Raw genomic sequence first — 14,610 nt, forward strand, 5'->3', positions numbered from 1 at the left:
TTCTCTTCAACAGTAGGAGTCCCTGTAAATTTTTTTTTTTTTTTTTTTTTTTTTTTTTTTTTTTGCCGTATGCGGGCCTCTCACTGTTGTGGCCTCTCCCGTTGCAGAGCACAGGCTCCGGACGCGCAGGCTCAGCGGCCATGGCTCACGGGCCCAGCCACTCCGTGGCATGTGGGATCTTCCCGGACCGGGGCACGAACCCGTGTCCCCTGCATCGGCAGGCGGACTCTCAACCACTGTGCCACCAGGGAAGCCCCCTGTAATTTAATTATCTTGTTGGAGCCTCTCGTTACTGTTGACAAACTGGAACCACTTGAACCTCACTGCCTGAAACTAGCTCTTCTGCTGTTGCCTTATATTTCTGTGCATGGAATGTTTTCTTCCCTGTGTTCTTGAGGGAAACAGCCAATTCATCTTCTCTGTCCCTTAAAGCCCACAGCACCAGGTTCTTCCCGAGCTGGTAAGACTGAGATGAATAATTTCTTGTGTTTGGATTTTGTGTCGTTCCCCAGATGACTTTGTGGTGCAGAAGCCGGAGCTCAGCACCCCCTCCATTTGCCATGCCCCTGGGGGAGAGTACTTTGTGGAAGGAGAAACGTGGCACATTGACACCTGTACTCAGTGCACCTGCCACAGTGGGCGGGTGCTGTGTGAGACAGAGGTGTGTCCCCCGCTGCTCTGCCAGAACCCCACGCGCACCCAGGACTCCTGTTGCCCACAGTGTCCAGGTAACCGGCACTGCGCCTCGGGATGCACTGGGCCGGTGGGGAGGGGCTGCAGCCTGGGCGTTGTCATTCTGCAGGACCGGTGGGCTGGGTTGAGCCCCACGTGAGAGTGTGCCAGACCCAATCACCAGTAACCCAGGCAGGAACATCTGGCAGGCAGCTTTCTAAATTCATTCTTTTCTATCGACCACATATTTGTGCAATCAATATGCCTTGCACCTGAGGTGACTTTGAACAACAACAGCAAAAAAAAAATTGTTTCTTTCTACCCTTTTTTTCTTAACCCTACATCTCAGACTCAGGAGGCAGTCCTGCTGTACCAGATTATTCCAGATGATTTTGCTAATGTGAAAAGTCATCTTTGTCTTTACAAAATGTGAAGAGCAGTTATTGATAAATAATGTAAATATAATTCTTTGAAATATATAAGGATGGTGAAGATACTTTGAGAATGTTAAACAGAGGAATCGCTAAAAGATGCATAATGCCCACCTTCTCAAATCTGTGGTGATTAAGTTAAGATCCAAAAGTACTAAGTGACCAGCACTGCATATGTACAAAGAGTACTATTGTTTTCTTTTTTTTTTTTAGTTCTCAGATAATCTGGCCTTAGCAGGTGAATTTATGGTCATGAAACAAATATAATGAAATTTTGTCAGACTTTTAAACATAAGTTGCTGATTATGCAACGAAAGTAGCAATTCTAATTAACACTAGAATGTATGACTTAATTTGTATATGTATAATTACCAAGCTGACAGCACACTAGTTTTGTTGTTGCTCAGTCTTTTATCTTTTCAACTTAAATCAATAATCATTTATCTTCTAAATGTATGTTCTTAGAGCATTTCTGCTCAGTAAAACATAAGCCCTTGTATTTTATTACTTTTCTTACATTGGATTATCTAGTCAGCCAGCTAGCATCTATTATTCTGTCATTATATAACCAGCGTAGTTGATGTCCAGAATTCTTCCTGGGTTCACACTGATGATATTTTTTAATTGCATCAGAGGAATTGTAGGGATAGCAACATTATTTGCTGTTGTCATCATGCCCTGCTGCTGAGGTGTTATCATCTTAGTACAGAATCTTTGGCGTAATTTTCAACCATGTTAATCTGAAAAGCTTAATTAGTGCAGCATCTTTTCTAGTATAAGAAATAGTTCAGATGTATTATGTTGTTAGGATGTACCCTAGTCCCTCGTATATTTTTATCATCACTCTTTTACTTAGACACAAACCCTAATATTTCTCTGTTAATATATGACCATGATTATTCCCATCCTCCTGGTGGAAACTACTCTGAGTGGTCTCTTCACTGGTGATCATGAATTTATATCCGTTTATATATTCATTTTACAAGTGCTTATGGAATGCCTGAATTGAGCCATGGGGATCCCGGGGTTGATGAGAACAGCCACAACTCCTATCCTATGGAGCAGTAATCCAAAAGAAGAGCTGAACAATCCAGTACTCCACCTTTAAGTAAATCATGACAGAGTGAGAGGAGTGCCTGGAAAGGAAAGCATTAAGAGCACATGTAACCCAGGACGCTTTAACTAAAGTGGGAAGTACCTCTGTTCCCACTTGTCCGAGGATCTGAGGACAAATATAGGGGTTGGCCCAGATTTATTGGTGGGACACCTGACTGGACTCAGAGGTTCAGCCCAGGCAAAGAACAAGAGCTCCCTGGAAATGGGACTCCTGTGTGTGCCAAGGACTGATTTCTTAGAGCCAGGTCTCAAGGCCAGTGCGCATGAGCAGAGGCCCTGCCGATTCTAGCAGAGCAGAGACCTCCCGTCTAGAAACAGGAACAAGCACCCCATGTGTGCCTGGCTTTGGCTTCTCCTTTATAAACGTATGCCTAGGTGACTCTTCCTTACTTTACATATAACTTGAGAGATACTTCAGTGATAGCCTTCATCTTAAATGTCAGGACTTTGTTTCCTAGATCAGTATTCTGAAGGTTACACTTAAATCTGTGAATAAGTTTGTATCTACAATGCTCTTGTATTTTAAAATCAGTCACCTACCCCATCACTGATCTTTCTGAGCATTCCATTCATAGTTGTGTTGCAGCAATAAAAAGATAAAAAGTCTTAAAATTCAAAACACTGATTTCTTTACATTGCAGTAAATTTCGACAACAGCATTGATAAGTGGAGTATTTCACATCTAGAAAAATACCATCTCTAATCTTAGGATACTTGCATCCTAAAGTTGTCCCAAAATGATACATATGTACAACTAGAAGAGTTGCATCCCTCATGGTGATTGTATCTCCTGGGATGCCTTGTCGTTCCCTCTGTCCTTAACTCCCCCTCTCCTCTGGCCTGGTTTAGAGCAAGGTCTAGAAACGGAAGTGGGCTCATGAAGAAAGACTGAGCATCCCTGTAGGTGATGATACTTCACCAAGGTGAGAAAGGCAGAGAATAGAAAAGCACTTCTTTCTTTTTTCACACTTCTAAAATTCTCTTTCATTTTTGATTTTTTAAAGTTGGAAAGAAGCATAGCACAGAAGAGAGATCCCTCTTTTCTTCTTTTATTTCTCTGGTATAGAAATAAAAAGAATGAATGAACGCCAGTGAAAGAACTGGTAAAAACAAAATAAGTGAGTTAATATTTAGAATCAGAGTGTAAAGAAGGGGTCTCATTTTTTCCTAAAAATGGAAAGAAAGGCCCAAAGAAGGAGGATAGCCTGGGCAAGATTCCCAAATGATATCTTCAGTCAGGGCTCAGAAGTCTCTTGCCCTGGGGGCTAAAGACCTGCAGACGCTGCATCTCAGCTGCAGCTCTCACTCCAGCTCTGCTGGCTCATTCCCATGTCTCCTGGGGTCCCCTCCAGACTCTAGGATGTTCATTTCAGCTACTATTTCATGCTTCCATCGCTGCCGTCCCTGCTTCCTCTTCTCAGTTTTCAGACACCAGGTTGGGTGTTGCTTGCAAGAGCTAAGCTGTCATAACACACAGAAACCTCGTGGCAATTTGCAGAGCCTCATGTAGACTAGTGTGAGTTGCCCTGATTTCCAGCCAAATCAAAAGTTAACATCAGTCAATCTCTTAAAAAGAAATTATCCCTAGACATGGATGATTCAGAAAAGATGCCTGAGAAAGTAATCCCATTTTACCAGCTTTAACTCATATGCATGTGATCTATGGAAACTTACTTAAAATTGGACCTGAAGCACATTTGGAACAATGGAACAATTGGCTGTTCTTTCACTGTCGCTGCCTTCAGGACTGGCAGTAGGAGATACAGTTACACGCTTTGGGTTCAGAGCCCAAAATAAAGCAATTGCCCCGCTTCTCAAAGAGACTCTTCTTGTCAAATCAAACTTGCTGGCTGTAGGGCGTATTCAGGAGGTGGATGGGAGGAAAATGGGACACTTAGAGCTCCTGCATCGTTGTGATAACTACGTGTATATGAAAGAGCAGACTTCATGATGTCGACTATGAGAACAGATGATAATTCTTCTGACCCTGTATCCTTTGAGAAAATGGGATTCTCTTAGAGGTTTGCTGGGTGGGACCATCGTGGCTTTTTCTAGACTCAAGTGCAAAGGTGGTTGGAAGTGCTCTCTTGTCAGTGCAATTGTGACATTTCTAAACTAGGAAACCTCACTAACTAGTATTACACTTTCCTTTGTTATATCCCAGGCAGCTTTCTGCTTGAGCTTACAGCTCTCAAGTCAGTTCAGTGAATGGCAAGACCCAAAGAGATATCTGGGTTTTCTGGTGACGTTCTTTTCTGTTTCAAGTTGTTACTAGATCTGGAGACCCTCTGGTCTGTATTTATGTAGCAAAAACACACAAGTCTTGCAGATGATTTCTCTGTAGCTGCATCCTCAGGAGTGATTTACATTTCCCATCATCTTTCAGCCATTAATGTGAATGCCTGAACATTGAAGTGTTACATACAGTTTGAAAATCTGTTTGGGTATTAATTGGTTAGGACTGCGTGCAGCTGCAAGTAAGAGAAAACCCAGCTACAGTTTTTAAACAGAGGTTTCTTTTCCATACATTATGAGAAGCTTGGAGACAGATGTTGATCCCATTGATTTAGTGTCTTGGTGATATCAAGGCCTCTCTCTTACAGGTATGGTAAGGGTATTATAGCTACAGACGACACACTCATATTCAAGGCAGGAAGAATGTGGACGCATGTGGGTAGCTTCACATCTGCCCTTCTGTTAAGAAAGTGAAGGCTTTCCCAGAAATCCCTGATGAGCCAGTGAATCCGTTAGCCACAGCCAGGTGACATGGCCACCCCCAGCTGTGCCGAAGACTAGAAAAGGAGGGAGCAGTGGTCCCACGTGACATATCCCCCTTGTGATCCAGGTCCTCAGCCACCCCACCGCCGACCTTAAAATCAGGAGTTCGTTAAGGAAGAAAGGTAGAGTGGATATCGTGCAAGCAACTAACAGAATCTCTGCAACAGATCTTTTGTGGTCTTTGTTGTTTTTGTTTTAAAACTCCAGACCCTGTCCGAGTCAGATGTGCTGTGTCATTACTGAGTCCATTTTAAGGAGGCCCACAAAGCCCTGGTGACCAAGCGTGCTTTGTGTGGGACAGAGTGAAACTCGCCGTGTTGCACAGTGGGTGGCCTGCAGCATCTTCTTTTCTGCTGACCTTCTGTTCCTTTTTCCAGATGAACCTCTCCAGCCTTCCTCATCCCATAATGACAGCGTGCCTAGTTACTGCAAAAATGATGAAGGGGATATATTCCTGGCAGCGGAGTCCTGGAAGCCGGATGTGTGTACCAGCTGCGTGTGCATGGATAGCGTAATTAGCTGTTACTCTGAGTCTTGCCCTTCAGTATCCTGTGAAAGACCTGTGTTGAGAAAAGGCCAGTGTTGTCCCTACTGCATAGGTAAGACCAAGAAAAAAAATCCTTCCTTTCTCCCAGTGGCCACTCAATCTACATTGACAGCCATTTGCCTAGATCAGTTAATAATTTTGAAATCTGTTTTTCTGGTTGACGTGCCACATAGAATCAATGTAGTCACATCAGGCGGAGGAAAGACATGGAGGATGTGTTCCCGAGATAAAGCATATTAAGAATAAGAAATGCTCTCTGAGGATGTCGTGATGCTATAGCGCTGTCTCTCTTGGACTCCTTTGCCATTTCAGAATTTTCAGTATTGGAACTCTTCCTTCACCCTGTTACTGACCGTGGTCCTTTTGCCCACAGAGAAACACCATGTCCCATATCAGAGTACACTTAGTGCCTAAGCTTGCCACTGCTTTGAGATCAGCTAAATACCAGATACTAATTTAATCCCCCAATTACTCCTCTGTCTGCTAACACTTAATTGATTCTATTTAAACCATGTGGTTGTCCGTGTGGAGGGCTTAGGGACACAGAGTGAGGCCTGAGTAACTGACAGAGCCCTCTCCTTCATGTGACCCACGGGGATACATCTTGTGAGCAGAGGACATATGTATATCAGCCCCTGGCGTCTATACCAAAACTGGTCCTATGGACACAAGCCAGATGCCGTTCTGGAGTCCAGAAGGCGAGGCTCAGACAGCTGGCAGCTCTAATACAGGCACAGTCCCTGCTCCCAAGGCTCTCACTCTCTCTGATTGCTTTTGTCTCAAGTAAAGCTCATAAAGTCAAGTGAAAGACAATGACATATCTCAGTCCAGTTGTGAACCTGTAATCAGAGTTAGCAGGTGAAAAATTAGTCAAGCTGTATTAATGACAGGCATCATGCAATGTATTGTTGAAGATTTTTGCATGCTTCGTAGATGCAAGTCAGTGCATATATTTGGGGTGATGCCTGAGGAGGAGGAGAAATCCTCCGGCCACAGGGCTTTGTAACAATCCCCATAGATGAGTTGATAAATGGCGCTCAGGTGCACATCAGCCACCATTCAAGCTTATCAGGACAGCTCCTCTGGCCACTCTATGGGGCCACTTCCTCTGAAGACTTATTCTACACATTGGTATACAAGAGACGGAAAGATTTTTAAAGCATAATTTCTGGTCTCAGGAATTGTACAGAGCTTGAGTTTCTCAATGTAATGGTCAGGGAATATTAAAAATTATGTGTGAAAGATGGATTCTCTACTTCGAATAGGGTGGCTGTCCATCCAATTTATTCTTTAAACCATGCTTTTGTGAGTGAAGTGGGGACTGTTAATAATTATGTTGGGACCTGGGCTGTAGGCCAGGAGTGTCCCTAGTAAATCGGGACATACGGTTGCTGCACCTCTTAGTGACTGGAGCGTTGGGTCTGCTGTAATACCCGTAATCTTCGTAGCTCTGAAATGGAGCCAAAAATGTATCAAGGCATCCACCCAACTTACTTCTACGTGTCTTCTCAGAGAGCTGACCAACAGTCATCTGGAAAGTGGCACAGCCCTTGGTGAGACCTGAATGAAAGGTGTAACCAGGCCACTATTTCAGACCAGGGTGTTGGTGGAGGGAGGGGGAAATGTCCAGCCAGGACCACTGTATTTAAATACCAAAACTTCAGTCCTAAAGGAAACAGTTTATAAATCAACCAGGGGCACTTGGATCACAGTTGGAAACTAGGGACCAGGAGGCCTGAGAATTCTGTTACCTTCAGAGGAAAAACCCAGCAGTGAATTTCTTGTGTGTTGAAAACCCTCAAATTTAATTTTTTTTAGATAAAAAAAGTTCCTGTTGTGTTTTGCTACTTAATTGGTAAATATGTGATTAGTAAATTACTCAACTAGTAAATTTGTTTCCACGTGATAACAGTAAATCACTTCTCTTTCTCACAAAACCAGTTTAGCAAAACCAAACTTATGGAAAGAAACCTGCATATCATAGTATTCTGTGTTGTCTTTTTTTTTTTTTTTCTTTTGCCTGTATGTTTTCCTATTCCAATTCCTGCATTATTTAGACCAGCAGTCCCCAACCTTTTGGGCACCAGGAACCGGTTTCGTGGAAGAGAGTTTTTCCATGGAGGGTGTAGTGTTGGTTCAGGCTGGTAGTGCAAGCGATGGGGAGCGACGGGCAGATGAAGCTTCACTCACTCACCCGCCGCTCACCTGCTGCTGTGCGGCCTGGTTCCTAACGGGCCTCAGACTGGTAGCGGTCGCAGCCCAGGGGCTGGGAACCCCTGATTTAGACCACACATTCATCTTTAGTGTGGGGAAGAAAACACCAATTTGGCCCCAATTTGTGACTTTGATTTCAAGTTAGATTGTAAGTACTTTCACTAAATTGTGGTTCATATGAGCTCATAATGATAGAGTGGAAATTTTATTTCTGTTACATCTCCCTCCACAACTACTACCCCCTCCCCTTGACGCAGGTATAACTGTACTGTATAAACCTATGACGTATCTCCTGGGGAACGTATTGGGGAGTCTTAACATTTGAAGCGTGATGCTGTGTGCTGTTGTCCTTGCATTCATCTTAGTGCTTCATACATGTTTTCATACTGAAATAGTCATTAGGAGCCTCTGTATGCATCATACTTTTCTACAAGTAGCAAGGACCAGGTTATGTCCAAGCATATGAAGTCAAGTTCAGTTCATGACTGTGATATGGGGATTTTCTGACCCTCCAGTTTGCTCCCTTGGCCTCTCCAGGCTTATTCTCTTGTCAGCTTCCCGTCAGTGTGGTCCCTCTGTGAGGGCACCAAGCCTGGGCAGCACTAGTACACCTGCAGGCAGTTACTGGCGATGCCCCAGTGGCAGAGCCTGCCTCCCCATCCAGATCGTCTAGCAAAGGAAGAAGGTAGGAAGGCAGTCATTCTGCATGTCATAAAGCCCCCAGTTGCTTCTCAGCAGGCATCGAGGACCAGTGCTTTCATTGTCCCCTGTTTTAGGCTTTCTCAGTTTGAACCCAGCTCCTTATTAACCCGGATAATCTGTTCCCGGGGTCACATGTGCCTCCTCCAAGCCTACAGTGCTGACCTCACCATGGCTGCAGGTCTCCTCCCTGGGAGAATGTTCTCCCTAATCAGTCAAATATGGATCTCTGAAAACCTCAAAACCTGCCTTTAATCTGGCTTCTTTTTTAGTGTTAAAACCCCTGAAGAAAAGTGTGCTTGCTTTCACCTTGTAAAGTAGCCTTTTTTCTTCCCACAAGAGAATTGAAGAGGGTGATCCTACTAAAAGTAGTGTAATTACGAATGTTTGTGTTCCTTTCAGATAAATTATCAAGTCACTAAAGTGCAGTGATAATGCTTCTCTTCTGGTGTGTGAAGGCCTCATATTCTGTGTGCTAATTTAATAGAATGTGTAATACAGATGTAATTAATAGGATTGATGATTAATTTTGAAAAGTGAACAGCTTTGTCTAATTACTTATAATACCCATCATTAGGGAATTCATCCTTGTCCTAGAAGGAAACTAAGTAGTAATTACCCAATCATTTTAATGGAACATCTTCTGATTCCCTAATTTTTTTATATTCCAGCTTCCTACACAAATACACACAAACTTAGATTTTATTTTCATAGGCTTTTTGAGTAATGATGGCTTAAAGAAAGGGGAACAAGAATCAAGAGATGACTTGAATGTAGATCGGGGCGGGGGCGGGGGGAGGATAAAAGGCCTGGTGGGAAATCTAATGTGTGATAGCAGATTTGATATGTGGTTCCTTGTAAACAACAGATGCCTTCGCCATGACAGACTTCACCATGCAAGATAGCCTTGATAGCCTTATCACTGACTGCATGCTGCATGCCTTTCTAACCTTTCTGGAGCAAAAAATTATTTCGGTGCTTCAGTGAGATCTTTATTCCATCACTCCTAAAGGGCAGCAAACAATTAAGCCCAAAACCCTTACAGCATCGGCACTTCCTGTGCCTGAGGGGATGCTTGTCCTGACACATCACCCTTGCTCTGATGTTTGTGTGGGTGATGCTTCTGCGAAGGGCCAGACTCTAGCAACTTCTGTCTAGCAAGGTTATCCCAGCAGATCTGCATCATGGCCAGGGGTGCACTCATTCCTGAATGTTATGTTCATAACTATTGTATTTATATTATGTAATATAAAATTTATATTATCTCTTACGAAAATATAAAGAAAGGCACTACCTTGATCATAAAGATCTTTCTTAATTTAATGTATGAGGTGTTCAAGCTCATATTGCTGCTACATCATACTTGTTGACTTTGGAAATGTAGATGCTCAGGTGTCCCCCCGATGAAGAGTTGCATAAGCAACTCTTGTGTTGGCCAAGTCATAAGTATGACTCAGTGCATAGAATGTTGTTTTGAAACTTACCATTTGGCAAGCATTTTTACTTATTTGTAACCATGTGTTATTTTAGAAAATATTTGAGGTCATATATTTAGAGATATTTATGTATCAGATATTTAGATATTTTTTGGCTGGAAATCCCTGAGTCAGTGCATCTTTCTCATTTAAGTTTTTGTTGAAGGTTAGTTATCTTGGGATGATAGTTGTTTGTGTTATGTGTGTGTGTATGTATATATACACACGCATATTTATTTCGTAATTTGACGTGAACAAAGTTATGATACTCTGATTACGTGTCTTCAAGTCATCTAGTATCTTTTTTTTTTTTTTTTTTTTGGTACGCGGGCCTCTCACTGTTGTGGCCTCTCCCGTTGCGGAGCACAGGCTCCGGACGCGCAGGCTCAGCGGCCATGGCTCACGGGCCCAGCCACTCTGCGGCGTGTGGGATCTTCCCGGACTGGGGCACGAACCTGTGTCCCCTGCATCGGCAGGCGGACTCTTAACCACTGCGCCACCAGGGAAGCCCATCTAGTATCTTTTAAGTGTCTTTAAGTATCTCATATCTTTAAGGATCTCTGAAAACAAGTTCTATTATAGATGGTACATGAAAAAATGATTTTCTTGTAGGTTGTACATCTGATGAGAGATTAGCTATTTTTTAATATTTTTATATGTCTTATATTAATATTTGAGTTAGAGCTTTCAGGTGGAGTCCAGCTGGCTTGGCACTCAGTCATGATGGTGTAATTCTGTTTCCTCTCCATAGTGATCTTTAACTAGCAAACGGTTAATAATGTTTCTTCTTGGTAGGGACCATGCCTACGCTGTATATCAAGTCAGTCTATCATACCGCATTCATTTTTTGCTTAGATTTATGTTTATTTGTTTAGGTATCTTTTTAAAATTTTTATTGGAATATAGTTGATTTATAATGTTGTGTTAGTTTCTGCTGTATAGCACAGTGAATCAGTTATATGTATACATATATCCACGGTGTTTTAGATTTTTTTCCTCTGTAGGTCATTACAGAGTTTTTTTTGTTTCGTTGTTTTCAACATTTATTTAATTATTTATTTATTTTGGCTGCGCTGGGTCTAGGTTGTGGCATGCAGACTCTTAGTTGCGGCATGCAGGCCTCTTAGTTGTGACGTGTGGACTTCTTAGTTGTGGCATGCGGACTCTTAGTTGTGATGTGTGGACTTCTTAGTTGTGGCATGCAAACTCTTAGTTGCGGCATGCATGTGGGATCTAGTTCCCTGACCAGGGATGGAACCCAGGCCTCCTGCATTGGGAGCTCGAAGTCTTACCCACTGGACCACCAGGGAAGTCCCGTAGGTATCTTTTCTTAGAGATAAATACAAATAGTATCTCTTTGGAACATCTGTTGATTATTGTATATTTAACTCAGCCCAGGAATCAAACAGTAAATATTTAATTCAGCATCTCTAAGATATACAACCCACAGAACTAAACGTTGTACATTTTTAAGCCATAATGTTATGATACTGGCATCATCATTGGAACACTTTGCACAGCTGTTTCTCCAGTGTGTTTTCTTAAAATTAAAAACTTCTGTGTATTGGAAAGAGAACGTACTTTGACCCCATTTCTGGCACATTCTAGCTGTAGGTCTCAGTGGTAGGACGTAACTGTAGCTCAGTTTCCTCATCTATAAGATGGGAATAATAATATCATCCTGTGCTTCACTAAAGTGCTATGAAAATTAAGCGACATAATATACATATATGAAAGCACTTGGTAAACAGTGAGCAGGATATGACTATATTGGCTCAGAGTTACAGCTCTCCTAACACAGGGTGCACCTGACATGGGTAACAGGTGTCACGTGGACTCTGGTATCTCACTTTAAATATGGCATCCGCCCTTCTGCAAGAGAAAGGCCTGGATATTGCATCCCAATGATAAGTTTTTGAAGGACGAGAATATCTGAGAAAACACTTTGGTGTGGTGTACCTCATCCTGCACACTCTTTGCTTAAATAAATAGCGCATGTCAACTTCAGTCACCCTTATTGTGACCCCGGTGGAAGCAGCATGCTATCTAAGGGGTTGTAGTGCAGCTGGGTTGTGGCAGTGCCTGGCCCCAGACCTCAGCACTTCACTGTCCTCCCATACCTCTGGATGTCTCGCGGGAGAGAGAATGGAGCTCTTTTATTTTTCTGTTTGCGTTGAGAGGCTAGTCTCACTTGAGGAGTCCAAGGACTCATTGCACGGGATCCGCTATGATTCCTGGAAACAGAGGTTGTGGCATTTATAATCGGGGAGTGTTCTTGTCGGAAGGAGCCCCGGGGTGCTTCCTGCACATCCTTCAGAGCTCTCGGTTCCCGGGGCCCCTGCTCCACAGCCCCAGTGGTCACAGTTAGTGCCGAGTGATTCTAAACAAACGGGAAGGGAAGCAGGATGCTCTTCTGTGTAATGTTTAGAGAGTGTAAGACGGACGGCGTTCTGGTTGTCAGGCACTGTACTAACTTTGGAACTGGTCTAAAGTTGTCCCAACGAAAATAAACAGGGTGTGATTTCAGTTTGTTTATTAGGTCCTGCCCTCCACCGTAGGAAACATCTCATCTTGCTTATCCCCTAAGCAGCTTTCTCTTCTCGCTTCAGTATCCTTTCCAGGCCTTTGGCTGTGTAAACAGAAATTCAAGTTGTTCTAGTTAACTTGGGGGAAACCTCTGAGTGGCATTTCTTTATCTGGGCTCCGGCCCCATGTTCTTGTTTTAAAGACGTCTGCTGCACAGAAGGGAGGCTGGCACTGGTGTTTCCAGAGATTATTAGCAGGTGCCTTTTGCCTCTTATTTCTGCCCAGGAGGCCAGCCCTGACTGTGTACCCTCTAATGAGGGAGGAACGACCCTCTGTAGCAGGATTACATTTCAGCGACAAAATGCGATCAGACCCGAAGTCAGTCTGCAGACCCACCCGGAGGCTGCTGGTGGAGTGTTCCTGACAGCTCTTGGGCTGTGACAGGATGAACCACCTCCTGTAGGTGCAGAAACTCCTCTGGTGCAGAAATTGGCCATGCTGGGCTTCTACCTCAAAGTTTTCTTAGCCTATGTAAGAGTCAGTCTTTATACTCTTTATCAAGTTGGAAATGGAATGTTTCCTTGAACTTCTATCCATGAAGTGCTTAATCAACCCATAACAGATGCTTAATACAAAGATTAATAAGTTCTATTACTGAGAAAGTCCATCCTCTTTGCATGAAGTAGGAATCAGCCAGAAGTTACTATGCTTATCAGTTTGGTGAGATTTCTCTTGGTGGAACTCAGGGAAGTTTATAATTTCTCTTATTAGCTTGGAACCCTGTGTCATCACCTGTTCTTTCCAGTATGTTGAAGAAACGTAAAAGGCTCTTTTCGCCTTTATAAAGAGACCTGGACTCCTGTCCCAGAAATAGAATAAAATAAAGCAAAAATGGGACTTTCAAGAAAAGTCTTAAAACTGTGGTCAGATCTGCCTTTACAGCAGTTAAGACATTGTAGAGTTTGGGGTTTCTGAGCACAGGCCATCTGTTCTCCTTGCTTGGCCCTGCCATAAACCTTTCTCTGCTAAAAAAAAGAAAGAAAGAAAAGACATTATATGGAAGTAAGAGTCAGCCTACATGGCAACATTTGTCTCAGTTTTTTCTTTTTATATAAGTGAATTAAGAGCAGATGTTTTATTTATTAGAAGCTAAAAGTTGTAAGATAAAGTATGCAATTTTTGAGGTTAATCAATAAAGTCTTTTTTGCATTTTTAGGCAAAAAACTCTAAACATTTGCTGATAAAATGACTGTGTATTAGATCTCTGCCTCACTGAAATTGCCTAGGCCACCTGCGTCTGTTTTTAGTAAGACTTCAGTTGAGTTCCGCTTTTATATTCTTTTCCAGTCTGTGGAGGTCCAGCGAGCCAGCACATTCAAAATCAGTTGTCCTCTTCTATGTCTGCAAATCTCTGTCCACTTCTTAGTGACCTGCTTGCTTATTTGCTCAGATTCCTTCTTCATTCTGATTTCTGTTTGTCTCCACTTTATGTAAAAAAAGTAAAAGCTGGTTTCTCAAACAGGAGGCACCCACGTTCCATTGATCCTCGATCGTGGAGTTTGTGCCCTGAATGTGCCCAACTTGGGATATAAAAATACAGAGGATATCACGAGGCCAGGGATCACAGTGTCTTGTCAGCTAAGAGAAAATAAAGTATAAGGTAATAGTAGCATCTCATTCCTTTGTGGGAGTTAGAGAGTATTTGTAATGCATTGTTACAGTCATAAGCCAAAATTTTAAAAAGCACTTCCTCTATACTTACCCAAGTCAGCCGTGTCAGTGGAAACACTTGGCTGCCTTTCTCACTCTCTCTTCTAAGTCTTGTGTTACCCATAGTGTACCTGGTACCTTTCTCCACCTGCCTAAATGACTGCACGAAAGTTTTCTTTAAAATCTCTCGAACCTCAAACTTAAACTGATTTGAAGTATAATATTACTAGCAGGGCCTGCAGTTTGCACAGTTTTTTTCAAATCATTTGGCACATCTGTTTTGAACTGAAATCACACAGAGCTGAGGAGATCCTCTGGATCCAGGAGCATCTCCCCGAGGGCAGAGACCCCCACCTGCCTTGTGCACCACTGCACCCCCAGTGTTTAGAATGGTGGTCTCTACAGCAATGTGCAGAGAGAACGAGCACCCACTGCACAACTG

At 42.9% G+C, this 14,610-nt stretch overlaps 1 protein-coding gene across 3 annotated transcripts in view; it reads left to right on the forward strand.

Annotated features, from left to right (window-relative positions):
- The window catches only part of CRIM1 (cysteine rich transmembrane BMP regulator 1), a 209,741-nt gene that overhangs the window by 167,516 nt on the left and 27,615 nt on the right, over nucleotides 1–14,610 (forward strand). For all 3 annotated transcript variants that reach the window (XM_082641894.1, XM_082641895.1, XM_082641896.1), the window contains 2 exons: nucleotides 513–728; nucleotides 5,375–5,596. In XM_082641894.1, the coding sequence (XP_082498020.1) occupies nucleotides 513–728; nucleotides 5,375–5,596 (438 nt within the window). The remainder of the gene's footprint in view (nucleotides 1–512; nucleotides 729–5,374; nucleotides 5,597–14,610) is intronic.

This window comes from Mesoplodon mirus, assembly GCF_964341445.2.
Source record: "Mesoplodon mirus genome assembly, chromosome: 14".
In the NCBI taxonomy this organism is placed as follows: domain Eukaryota; kingdom Metazoa; phylum Chordata; class Mammalia; order Artiodactyla; family Ziphiidae; genus Mesoplodon; species Mesoplodon mirus.